Source organism: Hemiscyllium ocellatum, chromosome 13, assembly GCF_020745735.1.
Source record: "Hemiscyllium ocellatum isolate sHemOce1 chromosome 13, sHemOce1.pat.X.cur, whole genome shotgun sequence".
In the NCBI taxonomy this organism is placed as follows: Eukaryota; Metazoa; Chordata; class Chondrichthyes; order Orectolobiformes; family Hemiscylliidae; genus Hemiscyllium; species Hemiscyllium ocellatum.
This window is the reverse complement of record NC_083413.1, coordinates 51206974-51229731: the sequence shown is the minus strand read 5'-3', so window position 1 is coordinate 51229731 and position 22758 is coordinate 51206974. Positions and strand designations below refer to the sequence as shown.

The window sequence follows — 22758 nt, the reverse complement described above, 5'->3', positions numbered from 1 at the left end:
TCATCAATTAGGTCAAAAGTAATATTTTATTTGAAGGGGGAACCATCATTTATTGACTACCTGGCAACTACTATTACAACAATTTGGAAGCAAATTTTGTATCTCGTTTAATAATGTTGTTCATAAGCATTTGCTACAAATAAGGTCAGAAATCACAGAACAGGACACACATAAATGCAAGCATGAAAGCGCCGGATTCTCAAGTAACACCTAAAAGCATCTGTCAGCACTTAGCTTCAACAACTAGATAAAATTAGTAGCCATGACCTTCTTATCCCAGAATAGTGAAGGCAACAGTTCAAACATTCCTCTTCCTTGTTTCAAAATGCTTTTGTGACAAATCAGGCCAAAAGTACTTTCGTAGGATTTAGTGGTGAACCGTCCTACTCTTTTGGCCAGTTCGAATAAACACTGCCAACAGAGATTTATCTAAGGATTATATCCACCCTGTTTAATGACTTTGAATCTCATTGTGACCCTGGGTTAGGCTGCCCGATGCAATAGGTTTCCAGATGAGGTCCACTAAACTGTTAAGTTTCCAGGTGAAGAGAGATGAAATTGCTCCTCTTTTTTATTTACCCACCCCATTCTTTCTTTGCGACATGGTTAATTTTTAAAAAATAATAAAAGTAAAATACTGTGGATACATGAAGTCTGAAATGAAAACAGAAAATGCTGGAGAAACTCAGGGGGTCTGGGAGCACCTGTGGAGAAAGTAACCGAATGAATGTTTCAAGTTCAGTTTGATTCCTTTCTACCCACTGAATGACAAAGTGGCTAATCTGTAATTTGTATCATATAATATTTATTACCGCCTATTTATTTAAGAACAGGAAGGAATATTGGTTTAAATAAGTTGATATAGAATATAATAATTTTGTTTTTCCAAACAAGTTAAACTGCTGTACTATTTACAAATAATTGAAACTCGGAGCAATTAAAACACAAAGGAAAATACACTATGTATAAATGCAGCAATAATGCACACATGAAAGTCACTGGGCTTTCTCACCCGTACTAGAAACATTCTTCCTCCCTTCGAGAAAGAAGAGTCTTGAAACAACGTAGTTGAATTCATCATCCTCACTGTCAGCATTGAATAATGAATGTCTGGTCGTAACTGCAGAACAATCATCAATAACTTGAGGTTCTTCCTGCTGATGGAGTTTATTGTCTGCAATGATTTTTTAAAAATAGATGAGTCAGGAAAGCAGAGCATATATTTATTTATGGTAAAAGAAGTACAACTATGTTTTTTAATGAATACACTGTAGAAGTTAACATTTCAGAAAAATAACAGTAGAAATGGCCATGTTTTTTGATGAATTGATATGTTTAATTTGATTATTTGCAGTTATATTTATTGCACAGTTTTATGAATTAATTATTCTGTATTAAATTTCAAGCCTTGTTTAGTTTTAAAGTATGAAGAATTCTACAACAAGGCATGTTTGAAGGATTCTATACATTGCTGCCATCTCATGGGAACAAGGTACGAGTCAGGGAGCAAGATGTGGTGAGATTTTGTGTTGGAGGTGAAGACAGCATTTGAATAGCAGAACCAAATCAGCCTAAAGGAATGTATATTCAAAACATATATAAAGGATGTGAGTCATACAGAATGACTCTATGAGAGGGAGTCATCTATCATTATTGCCATCGACACACATGAAAATTTAATGCAAGTCTGTTATCCAATTTTGTTGAAGCTTTTTGTGATATACACAAATCATTCCCACCCATCCCAAGGATGAAACTAATTTTGTATCTATTGATTGTATAACTCCAATAGCACCAGGTACTCAAAGACTGCAGCAATTAATATCCCACCCACTGATACTGGCTTTGTATTGTGATCAGGAGCATCATCTGAAGTGTGATTTTTAACTTTGCCCTCCCGAGTCCAATACCAGCACTTCCACATCATGGAAAATACCAATGCGGCCTACCATGTAAAATTTACCAGTGTCAATACAAATCAGCTGCACAGAAAGCCCATGTTGCCACTGGAGGAAAGCCAACACAGAATACGTTTCTGAGGTTTCGTTTGGAAAAGCAAAAGGAATATTCCTTGAAGTGATACCTCGCAGCTTGTTTGACTAATGAATAATGTAGATCAGAAATACTGGATAACAGAGCCATTGTCAGATGGATGAGAATTAATTGCTGCAGTCTTTGAGTACCTGGTGCCATGGACAGTGAGTTGGGGCAAGGGGTGCAGCTGGCCCTATTAAATTAGACAGGGCTTGCCTGATTGAATGACCATGGCATTGAGATGGGGCAGTCTGCTCAGAGCCAGCTGCTACCCTGACTCCTGACAACTGTCCCTCATTACCCAAACCCCATGAAATCTCTTCAGCCATCAATGACTTGTGGCCTGGGATCCAGTCACAATATTAAGGATCAGTGGGTGTAGAATTGATGCAGTCGTACTTCCCCACTGATATCGCTATTCAGTGGATTAGCCAGCCTCTAATTGCTTGGTAGTACTCAGAGTGCTGTTTGGGGTTCTTAATCCCAGGAAAGCCTCAGTACTGCACAGTTAAATGATATTTAATTCAGCAGGCCTTCACGAAAGAGGTGAAGCAGAGCTCCCTCCAGTTCTCCAGCCAATGGGCAAAACTGCCATCACATCCATTCACCCATTAAATCCAATCCATAGAATCACTAGGAATAGAAGTTAAAGCAAAGACAAAATTAGATAGAAAGTATACATTTACCTGATTGAGATTTCAAAGCTATCTTCAAGCTTGGGTGAAATCTAGATGATGCTTTTTCAGAATTATTATTCCATACTACAATCTCACCATCATAACTGCCTATTGAAACCACATTGACATGTTATTCATAGTTAACTAAATAGCGAGTCCTTCACAAAATACTGTGTCAATCATACACTGTGTTCTGCTTTCAGTGGAAAAGTGACATGAACTAAATACAAATTTAACTTTTATTAGATGACAGAAAAGATAATTATGTAGACATTATTAGATATGAATATTGTAACCAAATGTACAATTATTGCTTATTTGTGCAGTATACTCGGTGCATGGGATTACTTTTGTCACTGGAATAGAGGGTATCGCTAAGTGCTATTTGACCATTGCTACATGGTGGAAACTCAAATGGAGCTATACAGACATGGAGCTCCAGATAAGGTGGGCACAGATTTGGAAGGCAACATCATACTCAAGGATTTTGGACAGAAAGGCAAGTTGGAGATGTATCGCAGTTTGCAAGGAACAGTGGAATCAAAACATTTCTTTTTGAGAGTACTGATGACAGCTGACTTAAAAGGAGATAGGAACAAAAGCTGAAGAGATAGAACTACAAACAGTATGAGCTAAAATAAAAGCCATATAAATACCACGGCTACAAGAGCAGGTCTGAAGCTAGAAATTTTGAGGTCAGTAACTCATCTCTCTTCTCCATGAAGTCTGTCCACCATCTACAAGTTTCATGTCTGGAATTTGATGGATGCCTGCCCATTTGCCAGGATGAGAGCAGCTCAAACAATATTCAAGAAACCTGACACTATCAAAAAAGCAAAGCAGCCTTTGCATCTTCAGAATTCACTGCATTCATCTCTGGCAAATAGTGACACTGGTGTACTGTCTACATGATGCACTGCAGGCAATCTCCAAGGTCCTTAGACAGCACCTTGCAAACATACAACTTCTTACCAGCTGGCAGGGCAAGGGCAGCAGATGCATTGGAACACCACCACCTGCAATATCCCATCCATGTCTCACACCGGCCTGATTTGTAAATACATCGCTGTTCCTTCAGTATCACCACGTGAAAATTCCAGAATTCATTTCTTAACAGCATGTCCCTACACCCCAAGGATTGCAAGGATTTAAAAAGGCATCTCTCTGCTACCTTATCCAGGGCAATTAGGGATAGGCTTAAGTGCTGGTCTCACCAGCGACATCTGCATCCTATGATCAAAGTGTTTAGAAAGTAATGAAAGGAATTATTTAATCCAAATAGTTTACCATATATGATTTGTACAAGTAGTTATTTATTTCTAATTTGTAGTCCATGAAATACCACGTCAAACTTATTTCTATACATAAAATGCAATAAAACATTAAACCTGTTACAAGGGTTTGAGGTGGCAAGAATGCTGCACAAAGGATATCATTTTGATGCTGGGCTTTCCCCTTCCATTCTGAAGGCTGAACGAAAAATTCAGTAAGTGTATCTGTTCTGAAGACAGTTATTATTCTGGAAGAAATAATTGAAATATTTGCACAATGAAACAAACCTACAAACTTACAGATTAAGACTTTGAGTTCTCTAAGTTGGAGATGTCTCCAACGACAATAGAATGGCTATATATCTGCTAGTTAATTCCACAAGAAATGGGTTGCTGTGAGATAATATAATCTTGGACACTTCAACTTTCCATATCACAGAGTGAGTTGTATAGAAACGCACAAGTTATTTCCCAGATTCTTAAGTTCTCAATGCTGACTTTATTGCACAACCCAAATGTAGAAAGGTGAAAGGGTTACAATTCTGAACTTTTATGGCAATAATCATAAGTGAATGTTGGTAAGTGTCTAGGACAGGTTTGTGCATCTGCATTTACTGTAGCCAACATGCAGAGTATATTTGGTCATAGGGAGTGTGGTATATTTGAAAATAATAATGATAATGATGGATTGAGCTGCAGCACTTAATATACATGATGGTACAAAGTCGATCCACTGCAAAATTCCTCAAATCACCCGGGAAAATCCACTCTCAGGGAACAAACATTGAAAAGCCATCCCAATAATAAATGCAAGAGCATCAATAACAAATACAGGAGCAAATTAGCCTGTGGTTAGTCGAGTAAGGCAGAAGGTAAATGGCAGAAGGCAGCAAGGCTAGAGGAAGTGGAGGCAGGAATGACAAGCAGTGCCGGATAGATGAGCAAGACCAATGATCATGGCCAATGAAGTTGGGGAGGGACGATCAGCAGAGTCCTAAATGGCCGAGTGTGATCGAGGGATGGGGAATAAGGGTAGGGTCCAGGGAGTGAGGCCAAGTGTCTGGGGAGTAACAGTGATGCCGCAAAGTGGAGAAAGAGGAACTGCAAGGAGTAGGAGCTGGAGAGATGCAAGGGGGCTAGAATAGGGTAGAGATATAGTTAGGCTGGAAAGAGGAGTGAGGGCCTGAAAATGGTGCAAAAGGTCTGAAAGGTAAAAGAAGAGTTTCAGATATTTCAACAAAGGGATATTCACCCAACTGAACTAACGAATTCCTTGCAAATTAATATAGTGTCTCTGGTTTGAAGCTGCAAGGGTTTAGGAGCCACTAAATGGAAGAAAATATATTGAAGGCATACATTCTAATTCTTCTGCTGCTGTGTGGATCTTTGAGACCTATACATGGCAGCAACTTGCAAAACCAGAAGTCACAGTATCCACATGCTGATCAGCATGCATGGATCCTCCAAGTATTTACATATTATGCCTTAAATGTTGTAAATTACTTGTCATGCTGTGACTGAATTATAAACAGGTGCACACTTTTAGCTGTGACCTCACCAGCCCACAGTAAGCATTCTTAGGTTGATGGTCTTTTATCTATAGAAGTGCATAAGTTTCTTTTTCAAAGAAATATTGTTGCTCACTTATGCCTGCTGTCCTGTGCCTATTTAAGTACTGTGGTGTCTAGGAAACTAATTTTTTTTCTTGTATACTGTAGCTTTATGTTTAATGGCGTTGTGATGATTATTGAGGACACTAATGAATTATTCTGAATCCCCTTCTATGACAGTCCAAGTCTTCAAGATGTCCTTGGCAATATAGAAGGCATTGTTACTATGTGGCTGCATTACCAAATAAGATGCTTGCAAAACTGAAAAAGGAGCCCGAAACCCAAAAGTTAGAACACAAAAATTGAAGTAAAGCCTGAAGAGAGACTCTTTGGAGTAGGTAATATTTTGGCCTGCATTGTAAAAGCGTGAAGCAACAAAAATACTATATCATTTTCTAAAACATTATTACCTCAATAGCTATGTGAAAAAGTCTTAAAGGAGCAGACAAAATGGATTAGTTCCAGAAGGTACACATTTCTGATTTTCATCTTTTGACCGTGACATACCTTTCCCAGCCTAATGCCAGAATACTTCTTTTTAATATCAGGATCTGGGAGATATCAGCTGCTTGATCCCTTCCTGCATTCAGCTTATGATGGCAATGGCCATTAAAATCCCAAATCTGTCAACACAAAGTACAACTTCAGGGATTATAGTTTCACAAATGAGGTATTTTATATATTATGAGTTAATACCGATTTTTTGAAATAGAAGGACATTTTTTTTTAAAAACCATACTGATATTATTTAAGGTTAATTGAATTTACTATCACACACTGATATTTTAGTTAAAATAAAAAGCTAGACATCTGAAATAAAACCAGAAAATCAGGAACACAGCAAACCCACGTAGCAGCTGTAAAAAGAAACAGTAAGTTATATTTCAAAGTTTACACCCCTTATTAGAACTCATCATTCTGGTGCAAAAAGCACAGCAAAAATGCACAAAACACACTTAGTTTTTGCTGAAAAATATAAATGACAGCTTACATTCATATAATTCTAAATATGCATGGCATCACAATGTGCCTTACAGAGGAATGAAAAAGTAGAGAACAAATCACTAAAGAGAAATTATGATGAGACTGAAGTAAGAGTTGCATACAAAATGGAGAAAGGTGAGCGATTTAGTAAACTTCAACAGCAACGCAGTCAGGATAAGGGCATGACAAGAATGTTAGGAATTAGAGTATTCAGGAAGGAAGACATTATTCAATAAACCATTGTACTTTGTTTATATTTTCTAATCCAAAGGTTAAGTGGACATGTGGTTTTACAGTCACCATTTCATTGAGTGTCCTGCTATTTAACCATGAGGTCACAGGCTACCTCACGTTAAATGGAGCTTGTAAAATTACAAGTTATTTACATAACTAATTAACTTAACCTCATAGTAATTTAGAAGATAATACATAGTAAATCTTACTTTCACTGTTCCATCAACACTTGCAGTGAAAAATTTGGTCTCAGAGGCATCTAGTGCCATTGTAGTAATCTCAGAATTGCCATGGCACCCAGTAAATTGCTTTACTTTTTGACCAGTTTCGATCATCCAGACTGTAACAGTAGATCCAGTGTCTGAACTGATAACCTGCAAATAAAGGACATTTGTCTAAATTTTAATGAGTTTGGAAGAGGTTTTCAACATTGCCAAAATCGTGCCTATGGCCCACTCCCAAGGTTCTATCTCCCATTCCCAATCCAGAATCTATCATTTTCTCGAATGGGAATGGGTTGTAGTTTGTACATCTGTGGTTCACAGAGGTAGCTGCATGTGTAAAATTACAGTGACATTCAAACTCATCCAATTTTCATTCATAAGATGTTCAAAACATGATTCATGGGCTTCAGACCTTGAGGAAATGGTGTGTAACTGCTGGAGTAATTTAAAGAGGAAGGTTACCACTTTAGAGATATCCAGGAACCTCTTTGGGAGAGACAAAGTGCCCTGCAGTAATGGTGGACATGAATGCACATAAAAGTGGAGACGTCCTGTGAAACTGTCAAGATTTAAAGGCATTTAAATCTCCTACTCCATAAATGTAAAAAATAAGATCAACAGTTGAAAATAAGAACACAGAGCTTATTAATTTATCCTGTCTGTCAGCATAATACTTAAGGTTATCATTAAGGATTCATGCTGTGTGATTGATTGCACGACTTATCATTATCACAGTGGGGTGTCCATCAGTTCACAATTTGCTTGGAAACTCCAAGTGAATGTAATGTTTTTGATGTGGAATGATGAATATGATTGTTTTCACAGGGGATTGCACATCTGAAATTTTAACTTTGAAACAAATCAAACAACTGAAGGAATTTAAAGGTTTTTAATTAGTTTTATGAATGAGAACTTTTTGAAAATTAATTTGGCAACTGGCACCTCAGTATGATTCATGAAGTCTGGCCATAATGGATATTGGGTTTGTTGTCATGAAGGTGGATGGTGGATGGGAGCATAGATTGGCATGTGTTGATGTCAATTTGTCTTAGGGATATAACATGTCATGCAGAGTAGGTAGTTGGGCATAGGTTTGCATCGGGGTATGAAGGTCATGGGGAATGAATAAATGGCAAAAGATTGCATATGGCAAAGTGTGTGGAACTATGGAGAGTGGTGGAGCCTAAGAGGTGGCATGGGCAGTCTGAGGCATAGTTGCATCATACAAAGAAGCAAGGAGGAAGTGTTAAATAATTATCAACCATCATATCATTGTTTATTTGAGAGAACAATAAAATATTTAGATGATAAACAGCAGCTACATATGGATGTTTTTTTAAACTGAATACTACTCAAAACTGCAACAGATCTTCCAGAGAAGCATCTAGAAATGTGAGTTACAATACAGAATGGAGCTTTATGGAGAATTAAATGCTGTTGAGAGGAAGAGTTATATTTCTCAGAAATATGGTAACTTTAAATTATAGAGATGTTTTCTCATGTGTGCCATTTTAAAATCTTCAACAATTATTTTAGATAATTTAGTGAATGATTGGAATCACAAGTCTAGAGCATTCTTCTTTGTCTTTTTCAATGGAAAAATGGAGGAAAGCTCTCTGCTGTTTCAAACCACATCTAGCAACTTCTTAGTTTATCCAGCTTGACTTAAACTTCAACTCACTTCATTTATCTTCGCTTTACCTTACATTGATTTAACCCAAACTTTAAATTTAACTCTATAAGTTTGGTTCAAAACGAATACTACTCTGATTCAAATGAAGTGGCCAACTTTGCTGTTGGTGTAAGTTCTTTTTCTTCTCTGAACATGACTTCACAACAAGCACTTCTCAAATGTTGGTCTCAAAGTTTCACTCCTGCAAAATCCTTTGTGCTAGTAGCTTTTATTCCAAAATGTGATCATCCTTTCAGAAACCTCACTGGCATACAGTCAATAAATTGACCAAACCTGATCATACGATCCAATCCCAGCCAATGGAGTCTACTGGTCAACAATTCCCAAATGTTTATAACAAGTCGTAAACAGCCACATACGATGCTCCATATAAGTAATATGGTGCCAATGTGTCTAGCAGACAACCGTAAAATCTCCCATATTTGGTCAACACAGGAAACTGCAGGTCACAGCTTAGTGGAAAGGTCACAACATGTCTTGGCTTGGTCAGATTTTAAATTAGCTTGAACAACATCTCTTTTTAGCCATGGCTGCCTCATCCTTTCCTTACATTGTTTCTTCTTCCTTGGATGAATTTCTGCTATGCCTCCCAAAATTACCTCCAGAAATTCCGGCCATTGCTGCTCCATCATCTTCCTCTTCCAATTAACTTTGGCTAATCTCTCCTTCATGTCTTTGGAGTTACCTTTACTCAATTGTACTACTACTACTACACCTGATTCAATCTTCTCCCTCTCAAGCTGCAGGCTGAATTCAATCACATTATCGTCATTGTCCCAAAGGTGTCCCTTCACATTAAGCTCCCTAATCAAGTCTGCTCACTGCACATCATCAAATCCAGAATTGCCTGTTCCCTTTATCTGCTGTGCCTGAAGTTAGATTCCTGACCTTTTCCATACTGTTTGTCCTATGACTTGTTCGAGACTATTAGATATTTCTGGCTCTTCCCTGGCTCTTTCCAGTTTCCTACCCACCAACAAAATTGGAATAGAATAGTTGACTAGAAATACTGCTTCCTTCCTCCATAGCAATAATGGAATATACATGGAGAATCTTTGCCTGAGTTTGGCCTAACAATGTGTTTCCTCCACTGTGCCTGACAATGGCACTGGAGCAAGTTTGCAGCTTTGGCATCCCTCATAGATATCAGTTTCAATTCCTTCAACAATGGCTCCATCTCAAGCCTTTTTCAACTTCACCTGCCAAGTCTGTGCTGTGGAAATCCTGCAAATTGCACCCGAAATATAGCATGAGATTTGAATACACACATGGTCTAAAGATAATGCCGCAGGGCCTCACTATTCCACTCTCAATAGACCATAGTAAACATGAAGGGAAATGAAGGTTAAATAAGGAAAACATGGTACTATATGTACATAACATCAAGCCTGTGATTTCCACCCACTTGAGGAAATCGTTTTTCTATCTGATTCTTTTCCTCATGAGGCCTCCTTCCCCCAAAGACACCTTTTCCTCCAGAGAAGGTCTAACTACTCTGTGGTGCCTTCCCACACCATCACCACTTGCTGCTGAAGGTTCCATAAAACTTAACATCTTGCACTCTTGGTAACATTGTTCTGTCTCTACTTTCACTCACCTGCTTGAACAAAGAATTAAAAAGCACGCAAGTAACAGACTTTTCATGACTTTTCACGCATTGACTATTCTCTTGCTTCATCTCCAACAACGTCAGTTGATTGTTGAAAGTGGTAAAGAGTTGGCCAGTGGTTTCATTAAAATAAAGAATAGTTTGGAATTCCAGGCATTTTGGAAATATTCCAGCAAGCCTCTGGATACAAAGTTGATTCTGCATGTCCCATATTCGTAAAACCTAAAATTGTTTCAAACTGTTATTCCAACTAATGAATAAAATTCACAACTGACAATGTTTAACGTATATTTGAACTGAAAATAGTGGGAACATAAACAAAGAACATGAACTAGTGACACCCATTCTGGTTCATATCATTGAAGTTTAGTTATACTATTGGTTTTAACACTTTGTAGACTTTTACATTAATAGTTAAAACTATTAGAGAAAAAATTCTGAACATTTTGTCTGCAAGTTTATAAAGCAGCCACCACATATTTGTTTGCTTTTAAGAATTATATACAAATGTACATACAAGATAAATTAAAAACAGTTTGCATTTACTTTGTCCTTTGAAAAACTGAAGAGTTGTCTTCGTGCAATATTAAACTGAATTCCTATTACACTAGCGAGATGACCTTGTAAAATTCCACTGGGTTTCGACATGTAAGGGTTCCAAAGGTAGATCTGATGATCTACAGCTGCAGAAGCTATTGGAAATAAGGTACAGGTCAGTACAATCAAAAATGATGCAGACCAAATCACAGTATTTCACATTAATATTTCCTTGTAATAGGTAGCTGTACTAAATTAATGTACACTCTCATGAAGTGGTCCTCAATAAATCAGATTAATCTATTTAAAAACTCAACACAATTTTGTAAATCATGAACTATGTCACAACGCTAATGGCAGCATCACAATACGTAAGTGGCTGCCTTAATCTGGACATGACTATTCTTTGTCAAATATCAAACTGTAGAAGTATAGAAAATGGGAGCGGAAGTAGGCCATTTGATCTTTTACGCTTGCTCTGCCATTCAATATGATCATAGCTCATCATCTAATGCAGCACCCTCCTTCCACTTTAACTCAAAAGAGCATTTGATCTTTTTAGAACTAAGAACTATATATGACTCCTTCTTGAAAATATTCAATGTTTTGGCCTGAAGCATCCTCTGTGGTGGAGAATTCCATAACAAAAATATTTACTTTCTGAAATTATTACTACTCAATATTAAAAATGAGTAATTCACCCTTCCACCTATAGAAGCAGCTCAAGCCTCCAGCCTCAAATACAAAAACTAACTCCAGTAACCATTTTGCACCTAGGAGTGGTTGTGAATGGACTGTTGGTTGAGAACATTTATGCTAAACCTCACCTTATCCTCAAAAGTATCTTCGAACAGAGATCAGCAAATAATTATCAGGGCCAGAAGTCCTGGAGGATTTGCTTCCCTCCATCATCCCCACAAAAGTCAAGGTCTTTGTAGCACCCTGACTACAGTCGTAGGTGAGATTACCATTGACTGAAATGCAACTGGAACCACCAATTTCCAACCGTTTTTTTACCCAGCACTTTCTCTTTCAAGTACTTATGTAGTTCAAACATTCTACTCGGATCCACCTATACAAGTCGGATAAACTAGAAAATCCCACATTAATAAATAATTGTACATCTTTCCCTGCCCATGAATTGTGAACTATGTCTTGACAAATTGACCTGACAAAAATCAGAAAATTATCAAATAGTTTATTCCTGGCACGCACCCTACTGCCCTTCATTCCCATGCTATGATGATACAGTGCAGAGGAGAATGAGTTAACAGAATATTTTATAAACTATGTCAAGATGGTCTCTAAAACCCAGAAGAACTAAATAAACATTAAAATATTTAAATGAAGTTTATTTTAAAAGCTCCACTCAATAAATAATTTACAACATATGAAGATATCATAGAATAGCAGTTCAAATTTCTTCCCAAGGTTCTATCAATGTCGCTCCAAACTGGGACATTGTAAGATATGTTACAGCAATCAAATGATACTCAGAAGTTTCAATTTCTTGCTCAGATCCCCTATGAGTTAAAAACTAAATTTTAACTTTGTATTATTCCATGGCTGCCTCAGGATAGGACCTTAATATTTGGGTCAGGCAAGTCTGAATTGTACTGGTACAACTGCTCATATATGAACTACACTATACTTGACATTTCTGTGCAGCACTCTTGAGGACAAATTGAGTTCCCTTACCAATTAAGTTGAGTTCAGGATGGTAATCAAATGCATTAACACCTTCATTAACATGGAAAGATGTGGTTTTCATTGGGCTTGTTCCTTTTTCTTTCCAGCCCACGACCAATGCATTCAGATTAGTTGTAGCACAGGAAATGAAAGCTTCCAAATTAGAACAGTATTGTACTGGAAAAAAACAGAGAGAATTAAATTCACGTTCATTAACAGGAAAGAACTTGCAATGCTTAGAGTTATATATTATTGTTATTTTTCAATAATTATTTCTCCAAACAAGTCAAAACTCATGTTTTATCATTCACTCATGAGAAATAGAGAAAATATTCCTGTTTCTTTTCTCCCCAGGATATGGACCAAAGGGAGGAGAACATTTTTATCATGCCCTGTCAGAGCTCTCCAGAGTATGAGCATTTTGGAAAGATGGATATATGTTGTACTAAATGGAGCTTTTGCTTGCCAAAAAGTAGACCAATAATGCCACCCAAATCAGGTGTGAAACATCCTTTCATTCATCCATAGGATATGGGTGCCACTGATGAGGCCAATATTTATGTCGGATTCTCAATTGCCCTTAGGGAGTGGATGGTGAGCTGCCTTCTGAAACTGTCAAAGTCTATGTCATGCTCTTCACCCAGATTGCTGTTATGAATAGAGTTCCTGGTTTTTCACCCAGTGACAGTGAAGAAATTATGCTATTGGTCTAAGTCAGAATGGTGACTGACCATTCAAGTTTGATAGCAGCGGGGAAGAAGCTGTTCTTGAATCTGTTTGTATGTGTGTTCAAACTTTCACATTTTATGTCCTATGGAAGAGGGTGGAATAGAGTATAACCGGAGTGGGAGAGGTTTTTGATTATGTTCACTGTTTTCCCGTGGCAGCAGGAAGTATAGAGTCAATGGAGGGAAGGCTGGTTTGCATGGTAAACTGGGCTTTGTTCACATTTCTCTTAGTTTCTTATGCTCGTGGGAACAGCAGATGCCATAGCATGCTATGATGCATCCAAATTGGATGCTTTCCATGGTGTATCTATAAAAAATTGGTAATCATATTTGTGGACATGCTAAATTGCCTTAGCCTCCTGAGGAAGTAAAGATGTTGACATGCTTCCTTGACCATTGCATTGCCATGACTGGACAAAGACAGATTGTTGGTGATCATCACTCCCAGGAACTTGATGTCCTTGACCATCTCCACCTCAGCACCATTGATGCGGGCAAGGGTGTGCCCTCCAATCTGCTTCCTGAAGTCATTGACCAGTTCCTTCATTTTGCTGATGCTGATGGAGAGATTGTTATCTTTAGACCGTGCCACTATGTACATAATCTTTTTCCTGTATTCTGTCTCTTTGCTATTTGATATCTAACTACGATGGTGGTGCCGTCTGCAAACATGCAAATGGTGTTGGGGGGGAATTTGGGCACACAGTCGTGACATTATAACAAGTATATTGGGAGGCTGAGTACACACCCTTGCAAGGCACTGTTGTTAAAATTTATAGTGGTGACGATGTTGTTGCCTACTCTTACTGAATGCGGTCAATGAGTCAGGAAACTGAGGATCCAGTTACAGAGGGGGAGCTGAGACCCACGTGTTGGAGTTTGGAGATGGCTTTGTTGTGAACTATGGTGTTGAAGGCAGAATTGTAGTCAATAATTAGAAGCCTGACGTAAGTATCTTTGTTATCTAGATGTTCCAGGGATGGGTGAAGGGCCAGGGAGATGGTGAGTCTCTTGCGCCAGAAGACGAATTGCAAAGGAACAAGACAATGTGGTAGGCTGAAGCTGATGTGAGCCACAACTAACCTCCTGAAGTTTGTCATAATGATGGAGGTCAGAGCCATCAAGTGGCAGTTATTGAGGCATGCTGCATGGTTTTTCTTTGGCATTGGGATTATGGTGGTCTTCTTGAAGCAATTGGGGACTTCAGATGAGGTGAGGTTAAAGATGTCTGCAAATACTCCCATCAGCAGGTCTGCGCAGGATCTGAGTGCATAACAAGGGACTCCATCCAGGACAGTTGCTTTCTGTGGGATAATGTTCAAGAAGGCTGGTCTAACATCTGCAGCAGTGACCATGAATGTAGGTGCATCTGAGGCTTTTGGGATAGATGACATCATTTCACTGACCTTCTGTTCAAAGCAAGCATAGAATTTGTTGAGCTTTTCAGTTCAAGGTGTGTTGTTGCCTAACGATCTGTTTGATTTTGCTTTGTAGCTTGTTAGGTTGGGTAAGCCTTACCACAAATGATGGGTTTCTGTGTGGTTAGTTTGGGTCTCAAGTTTACTTTGAAATTGCCTCTTGGCATCACTGGTGGCCTTACTGGGGTCAGACTTGAATTTCCTATATAGGTCAGGGTTGCCCAACTTGGAACGCCTCAGACCTGGACTTCAGTAGGGAGTGGCTCTCCCAGGTCATCCATCATTTCCAGTTGAGGAGCATTCAGATTAACTTCTTCAGCACACAGCCTTCTAGACACCTACTAATGAAGTCTGTGACAGTAGTAACATACTCTTTTGGGTGGCTGTCATGGATTTGGAAGGCTCTCTCAAATGAACCTTGGTGAGTTGCAGCAATGCATCTTGTATATTTTACAAACCGAAAGAACTGCGGATGCTGTAAATCAGAAACAAAAACAGAAGCTGCTGGAAAAGCTCAGCAGGTCTGGTACTTCAACACACCACCCTTTTCCCTGGTTTGCTGCAGTCCTCTAGTGAAGCTCAGTGTAAGCTGGAAGAACGTTTCATTTTCTGCTTGGGGTCCCTGCAGCCTTCAGGACTCAAATCAAGTTCAATGACTTCAGGCTTGAACTCTCCTATGTCCCAGCTCCAGTCCCCACCCCACCCCACCAAACCTTACGACACTACTCTGCTATTACATATAACCTACCCTGTTAGCCACTAACAGTCTCCATTAACAGCTATTCACCCTCTTCACCCTGATCTTTATCCATCCCTTTTTCTGTCCAACTGTTCTCTCTCTCTTTGGGCTCTATCCCCACCTATCGCTCACTCCTTACCCTCTCACCCCACCCTATCTTCTGCACAAAAAACAACATTTTCCTAGCTGCCAACAGTTCTGAGGAGGGGTCACTGAACCCGAAACATTAACTCTGATTTCTGCTCAGTTGTTGCCAGATCTGCTGAGCTTTTCCAGCAATTTCTGTTTTTGTTGCAGATTGTACACACTGTGCATTGGAGATGAAGGCAGTGAATGTTTCGAGTGGTGGGTAAAGTACTGATCATGTGGGGCTTTCTTACCTTAGATGATTGAGCTTCTTATGAATTGTTGGAGCTGTGCTTATCCAGACAAGAACAGATTATTCCATCACAATGTTAACTTCTACCTTATAGATGGTAGACAGGCGTTGAGGAATGTGGAAATGACTTACTCACACAGAATTCCCAGTCTTTGACCTATTTGTTTTGCCAAACTTATCCAGTTAAGTTTCTGTTCAATTGCAAATCCCAGGATGCTGCTGGTGGTAGAATTGAGTAATGGCAATACCATTGAACACTAAGGAGATATGGCTAGATTCTCTCATTTTGGAGCTCTCATTACTGGTATTCGTGTGGCACAGAAGTTACATGCCAATTGCCTGAATGATATTCAGGCTTTGCTGCACTCTGGCATGGACTGCTGTAGTATGTGAGAAGTTGCAAAACTCTTACACGCTGTATGTTTATCAACAAGTATGCTACTTCAAACCTTATGTTCAAAGAAAAGTCATTGATGACACAACTGAAAATGACTGGGTGAAAGATTTTGAGGAACTTCTGTTATGTCCCAGGGATCTGATGATTGGCCTCCAACAACCACCTTCTATTGTCTAGTAAAGACTCTAAACAGGGGACAGGTCCCACCACAACCCCACCCACACAGGAACACAATTAGTTCTGAAGCACAGGTTTTCAAATAATACACCTGGATATAGTCAGAACTCATAGCTTTGATGTGGCCAGAGTCTTCAGTTGTTTCTTGATAACATGTGACATTAATAAAATTGGCTGAGGTCTGTCATTGGTAATAATTGCAACTTCAGGCAGTGGTTGAGATGAATTATTCGCTTTGGTTTTTAAAACTAGAGTTTTATATGCAGGCAATACTTTTACATTTACATTGAACATTTTATGCTTTTTTCTTACCTAATATCAACATTAGACATTTCCAGGTGAGTAAATCATGAGCCAAACAATAATTCCCAGTCAACTTAAGTGTTCTAACTTAATAACTTCAGAAAGTCACTCCATTAAATAATAATTTGCTTTGTTTGCATTTCTTGTACCATCTATTCCTATAATCTCAACCCTAATCCTAATCCTAATCCAACAAAAAACAATAGACTCCAAGGCAAGGCAAGATATGAGACTGTTGAACAGGAAACTGTGCCTTCCTGATGCTGATATGAGGCAGCATACCATGATCATTTCTGTGCTGTGCTGTAGAGAGCAGTGCAGGGCACCACCACTGCAGTAGAGGCAAAGAAAGGGCTGTTTAAGCACTCCAACGATCTGTTCAATGACAGGAGGGTAATCCTTCGTACCCAACAACTGAGCTTAAATACTGATGATGCAGAGGTCTGGAGTGGAATGATAACATCATGACTGTTGCCAGGTCAGTATAAAATGACTTTGATGAAGCATTTGAACAAGGTTTAGCAGCATTTTCCAAATGACTACATACTTTGTCCCAAAATATCATTTTTCAAAGCATCCCTACCACTGAGAGTAAACTGTAGTTGTTAGATGATTCTTCACTATCATTTTTTGACTACAACTCTCAACTCATCTGGTACCAACCCTGAGTTGTTTGAAGCTTTGAATATTATGGCCATGCTCAGATGTAAGGTTAAAGTGCCTACTCTGCATATGTGTGGTGAGCATACGCCAAATGACTACTCTAACAATCTGCCCAAAAATGCCACTCTAGAACTGTGGACATATGAACAAAATGATACGACAGAGCTGAATATATAGATGTTATGCAATATAATTTTGTGACCATCAACTTTGAGCAGAGTTCTCACTAGATTATGGGTTGGGTTTTTCCAGTGAATTCACCTGCAATTAGCCAAACTATTGCAAAAGACCCACGATTTTCGAACACAGTCAATGCTCATCAATAATGTACTAAATACCTGACCAGTCCACATCAATGCAAGTGCAAAATAGATTGATATATTTTTGTTTAACTCACTTTTAGAATTTCACTTCAGGTTGGTTTGAATGGACCAGCCACTCTTACTAAAAATGATTCTATGATGATGCACTCAGCTGCATTAATAAAACTGCAACAGTTTGACACTTTTTAAGATATAAAGGGATATTCTTCAATCAAGGGGAAAATTGGACAATTATGTTCAAAACGTCCATTTGATGGTGTTGGTTCATGGGCAACTTTATGTTTGTAATGATGCAAATAGTTTGAATGAAAACATGAACTACATCTTCACATCATAAAACTAGTACAATTTAGCCTGGATTGTGGAAATGTGCCAAAGTCTATATACCTTGTCTGATCCATTCTTTATTGTGTTCTTTGTGTTGTAAAGTGAAACAGCATTTGTGGCTTCCTTTAACCAACTCTTGCCAAGTAATAGCTACAGTGGCCTCTTGCTCATCTGTTGAATTGGTTTGTCTTTCGAAAAGTGAAATTAATGCTGCGATAAAGCAAATAGCATTGACCTGCAAGAGCGAAAAAGACATTATACATTTTTCACAATGTACTGGTCAAAGTTTTAACATTTGGTGTAAGGAAGACAAGAATCACTGGGAAGGTGACCACAAAGGTTCAATAACACAAGAATTATTAGAAATCTCCCTGAATCTGTAACACAACTCATTGAAACTACTATAACAAAAACAAAACAGATTCTTATTGAAGATCACATTGCCCATTATCATTTACTCAGTTTAGAAAATCAACTAATTTCACTTTTCACTTATGATGCAATTTTCTATAACCTATCTCATTGAATTGTTGATGCTTCATTTTTTAAAAGTATTCTCTTTTGTATTGTGTACTATATTTGAACCCAGTTACGTAATGCATGGCTCCTTCCAAAACACAGTCCCAGTTTATATAGCGTACTTACTGTTGTTTTTGTAGCCAAATTAATTGGAGCTTTGTGTACAGATGGATTGAGAGAAAGAGTTCTACTCCCTGATAACTAAAGACTGGATATTTTCTGACATTAATAAATATAAGAAGACAACTGGCTCTTTAAAGAACACTTCAAAGATGAAACATTAGTTGGATATCCTAAAGATTCTATAAAATACCCTTTACACAATTCTACAATGACAGATGCTGTAAAACTAATGAACTTTGAGCTAACAAACTACTTAAGGTAGGTGCATATTCCTTGCCTAATTGTATTTCCCCAGAGTTATACCATACATGACACATCAATATGAATTTTAAAAACGTAAACTAGAATTTAAAATATTTTAAATGTTTTAAAATATTTGCATGGCTTGTAAATAGTTGAATGTCATTCAAACGTCAAGATGTTGAACATAATTGAATACAGGATAACTAACTTGAGAAACAACATGATAATAGAGAAAATTACATTTTCATGTTAATTATATACAGCAAAGATAGTAATGTCTGTTTTACACTATAGGTACTTCATTAAAACTGGTATATCTTTGAAGTGATGCAGGCTGGCATCATTGAGATTTACTGCTGGTTTTGCATTACTCTGTACTCAGCCATATATATGAAAACTCAAACACCACGATAAAACTGCAGCTAGAATCCTTAATCCCAGTACTGAGATGGTTGCGACCTGCTGCTTCCCAATATTGAAAATGAGTGGTTGAAAAGACCACAGACTTGTTAAGACTACAGCTCATTCTGCTATAACGCGCGCTTTCTTAACGCAAATTCTCCGTAGCACAATTGATGATTTGGGGACACTGTTTTGAAAGCATAAACTTTTAGAACCTGTTGGCTGTAAGGGTGATTACATCGCCAACACTTTAAACACTGTTGCTAAAGAGCAATTTTTCTGTAATGCGGGGCTGCACAAGAACACAACCATCGTGTTACAGAAGAACCACCTGTACTTCTTCTCAAACTAATGTCCCGTTTGCTCAAATTCAGTTCTTCCTCAAATTTTGATTTTGAACTGATGAATAAAGTGAACATTCACAATCTTGACTGGATAAAATAAAACAGCATTTATGTTGAAAAGGGAATCAGAGTGAACTGGAGAAATGGTGGCTGGGGCACAGTGGCCTGTAGTGCTGAAGAAATCAAAACTAATAAACAGCAGTCAGCTTAAAATAAATTTACTAGATCGATTATACTCATGGGTTTTATATATATAAAGACAGGAATTTCAATCGAGTTAATATGATAACAGCCTGAAGTGTGACATTACTTGGTGGTCGGGCCCAAGATGGGCTCAGAGGACGAAGGGGCCTAATAACCAATGTTCAGGTTGAGGGTGATGCTACACACTGCTGCGGTGTACAAGCAGTGCCCTGGCACTGGACAGCACCAGGATGTGTGATTTTTGTCCCAATCTTTATATGACAGAACTGTTGCTACATTTTGTCTTTGTGTTTCTACGCAGCAACATTTATTTTAGATTAATGAAATTCAAATGGATGTAAATAAGGTCCCATGATAAGACAATCATAAACAAACAGACACTTTGAAATTTTCACACTGTATTGACTTGAGTTAATTGATCATTACACTTAAGACAATGCAAAATTCCCAGAATTTATTTTTGTGATTATCATAAATTACCTCCCCACAAACGTCACCAAAGGTGAGAACTGCTTCATTTCCATCTTTTGGGTTAAACCAATAGTGCATGGAAATCAGAGTGTTGCATATTCCATGAAGTTTATATTGACAGAAAAATTCATCTTTGGAATTAAGGTCATAAAAGCAAATCTCCTTACTTGTAAATGCAACTGCCACCTTTAAAAAAAATGAACACAGAAAATTGTTATTTTTTGCTGCATTAAGGTCAGAGGAGTCAGATTTCAGAAAGACATGAGAAGCTCAATTTTTACACAGAGGGTCATTCATGTGTGGAATGAACTCCCTGAGGAAGTGGTGGGTGCAGGCACAGTTACAATCTTTTAAAGACACTTAAATAAATACATGAATAGGAATTTATGTATTCCTATTGGGATATGGTCTAGGTGCAGGCAGGAGGGACTAGTTTGGGATTCGCCCTGGACTGCTTGGACCAAAGAATCTGCTTCCATGCCATATGACTCTGTAACTCTATGACTCTACTTAATCAGAGTTTCAAAACTTGATACAGAGTTGAACAATTATGTTACATCTGGAACTAATGCAAATAACTGTATTTTTGACATGCAATTACTTCTAGTCTTTAAGCAAACATAGTAGCCTGTTGCACGCAGCCATTCATGCTCCAAGTAATGTCGGGTTGACACATAAATATTTAAAATTGGAACAAGTTAATGAAACTAGTTAAAATGGTTGCTAAATTCTTAAAATGTGCATCCTCTGGAAGCAAACATAGGTGATGTTAATCAAAAAGCACTAAAAGTCATAAAAAGGCTTAAAATATTGTTTTGGGTGTATGACATTTTTATAGAAATTGGAAGGCGGTGGGGAAGGTACGGAAAAGATTCAATAGGGAGATGCAAGAGACCATGGATCAACTAAAGATATTAACACAGGCTCCAGCAAAGGATGAGATGAGACAACGGAGGAGATGGGAGTCCGAGGTTTTGGTGAAGAAGGAGCTACAAGGTCAGAAGCACAACTCATCTTGAAATGGGGCACTGGGGTTGTAAAATGCTTGGTTGAGCTGCAGACGGTGGCTGGAGAGGGGAGATGGAATTGGTAGCAAGAAAGAAGACATTTAACAGCATTCTAGAACATTTTTAAAAATTATACAGGCTTCATATTCACCTGAAAGGAAAGGTTCTTCTAGGTTCTTCAGTGCAAACTAATGGGACAGAGAGAAATAAAGCACAAGCAAATGATCAGAACTGACGAAGGTTTCTCAGGAGCTAATCACGTATTCAGGGCAATTGCTTTGGCCATTCCGATCTTTATTAAGGTGTAAGCATCACTGGCAAAGCCAAAGAGTTATTACCTATTGCAAAATTTTCCAGAGGTGGAGGTGGTTAGCCACCATCTTGAACTGACGTTGTCGGTACACCGTAGTCTTATTATGAAGTTCCAGACTTTTGACACAAAAATGGTGAAGAAATAGCACTATTTCAAGTGAAGATGGCTTTCCATATGTCTACTGTCTTTGTCCCACCAGCAGGGAGTAATCTCAGGTTTAAAAGGCTCTTTCAAGGAAACTTTAGCAAGTTGCTCAATACTCATTTGAAGAGCCATTGCAGGCACAATTAGTTTTGCATCAAAAACTCCAAACACAAGCAACCCCTGTTTAGACCCAAAAACACATGCAGCCATTTTAGTTGTTTTTTTCCTTTCACTTTTCCTGTTGCATAATTAAAGTGAACAGCCATTTGAAGACTTCACAACATCTGATGTTTCCACATTCAAGAATGATAACATACTCAATGGGTGTTAAGGACACGGGCGGCACGGTGGCACAGTGGTTAGCACTGCTGTCTCACAGCACCAGAGACCCGGGTTCAATTCCCGACTCAGGCGACTGACTGTGTGGAGTTTGCACATTCTCCCCGTGTCTGCGTGGGTTTCCTCCGGGTGCTCCGGTTTCCTCCCACTGTCCAAAGATGTGCGGGTCAGGTGAATTGGCCATGCTAAATTGTCTGTAGTGTTAGGTAAGGGGTAAATGTAGGGGTATGGGTGGGTTGCGCTTCGGCGGGTCGGTGTGGACTTGTTGGGCCGAAGGGCCTGTTTCCACACTGTAAGTCTAAGTCTAAGACAGCGTAGCATTCCTTCAGACAGGGTTTTAACATAGGATGTTATTAATGAAGATTAGCTTCAGTCATTTGAGTTTAGTCCTACTGCTAAAATGACAGTTGATTAGCAAGGTCACGATTTAAAGTATAAATCTACAGATGTGATATCCTATTTATAATGAATTGTCACCCACATCACCTAAGTGCCATCAGAAGGTTTGATTTTCCCTTATTCTCCCACTACATCTAGGTGCAGTCCTGAGTTCTTCAGCTGGGATGGAGCCTGAGAGTGGAGCTGGTTAGTCTTAAAAACTCAAGCAGAAGTCCCCAGAGGTGTTTGTAGCTG

At 38.5% G+C, this 22758-nt stretch overlaps 1 protein-coding gene across 1 annotated transcript in view; it reads right to left on the bottom strand.

The window, feature by feature from the left end:
• The window catches only part of LOC132821547 (WD repeat-containing protein 49-like), a 50403-nt gene that overhangs the window by 21634 nt on the left and 6011 nt on the right, over positions 1-22758 (bottom strand). Inside the window, exons 3-12 of the mRNA XM_060834180.1 lie at positions 20332-20508; positions 18077-18251; positions 12572-12739; positions 10883-11028; positions 10325-10558; positions 7020-7184; positions 6100-6215; positions 4100-4230; positions 2721-2819; positions 1013-1174 (exon numbers count right to left, since the gene is read on the bottom strand). Of these exons, the coding sequence (XP_060690163.1) occupies positions 1013-1174; positions 2721-2819; positions 4100-4230; positions 6100-6215; positions 7020-7184; positions 10325-10558; positions 10883-11028; positions 12572-12739; positions 18077-18251; positions 20332-20508 (1573 nt within the window). The remainder of the gene's footprint in view (positions 1-1012; positions 1175-2720; positions 2820-4099; positions 4231-6099; positions 6216-7019; positions 7185-10324; positions 10559-10882; positions 11029-12571; positions 12740-18076; positions 18252-20331; positions 20509-22758) is intronic.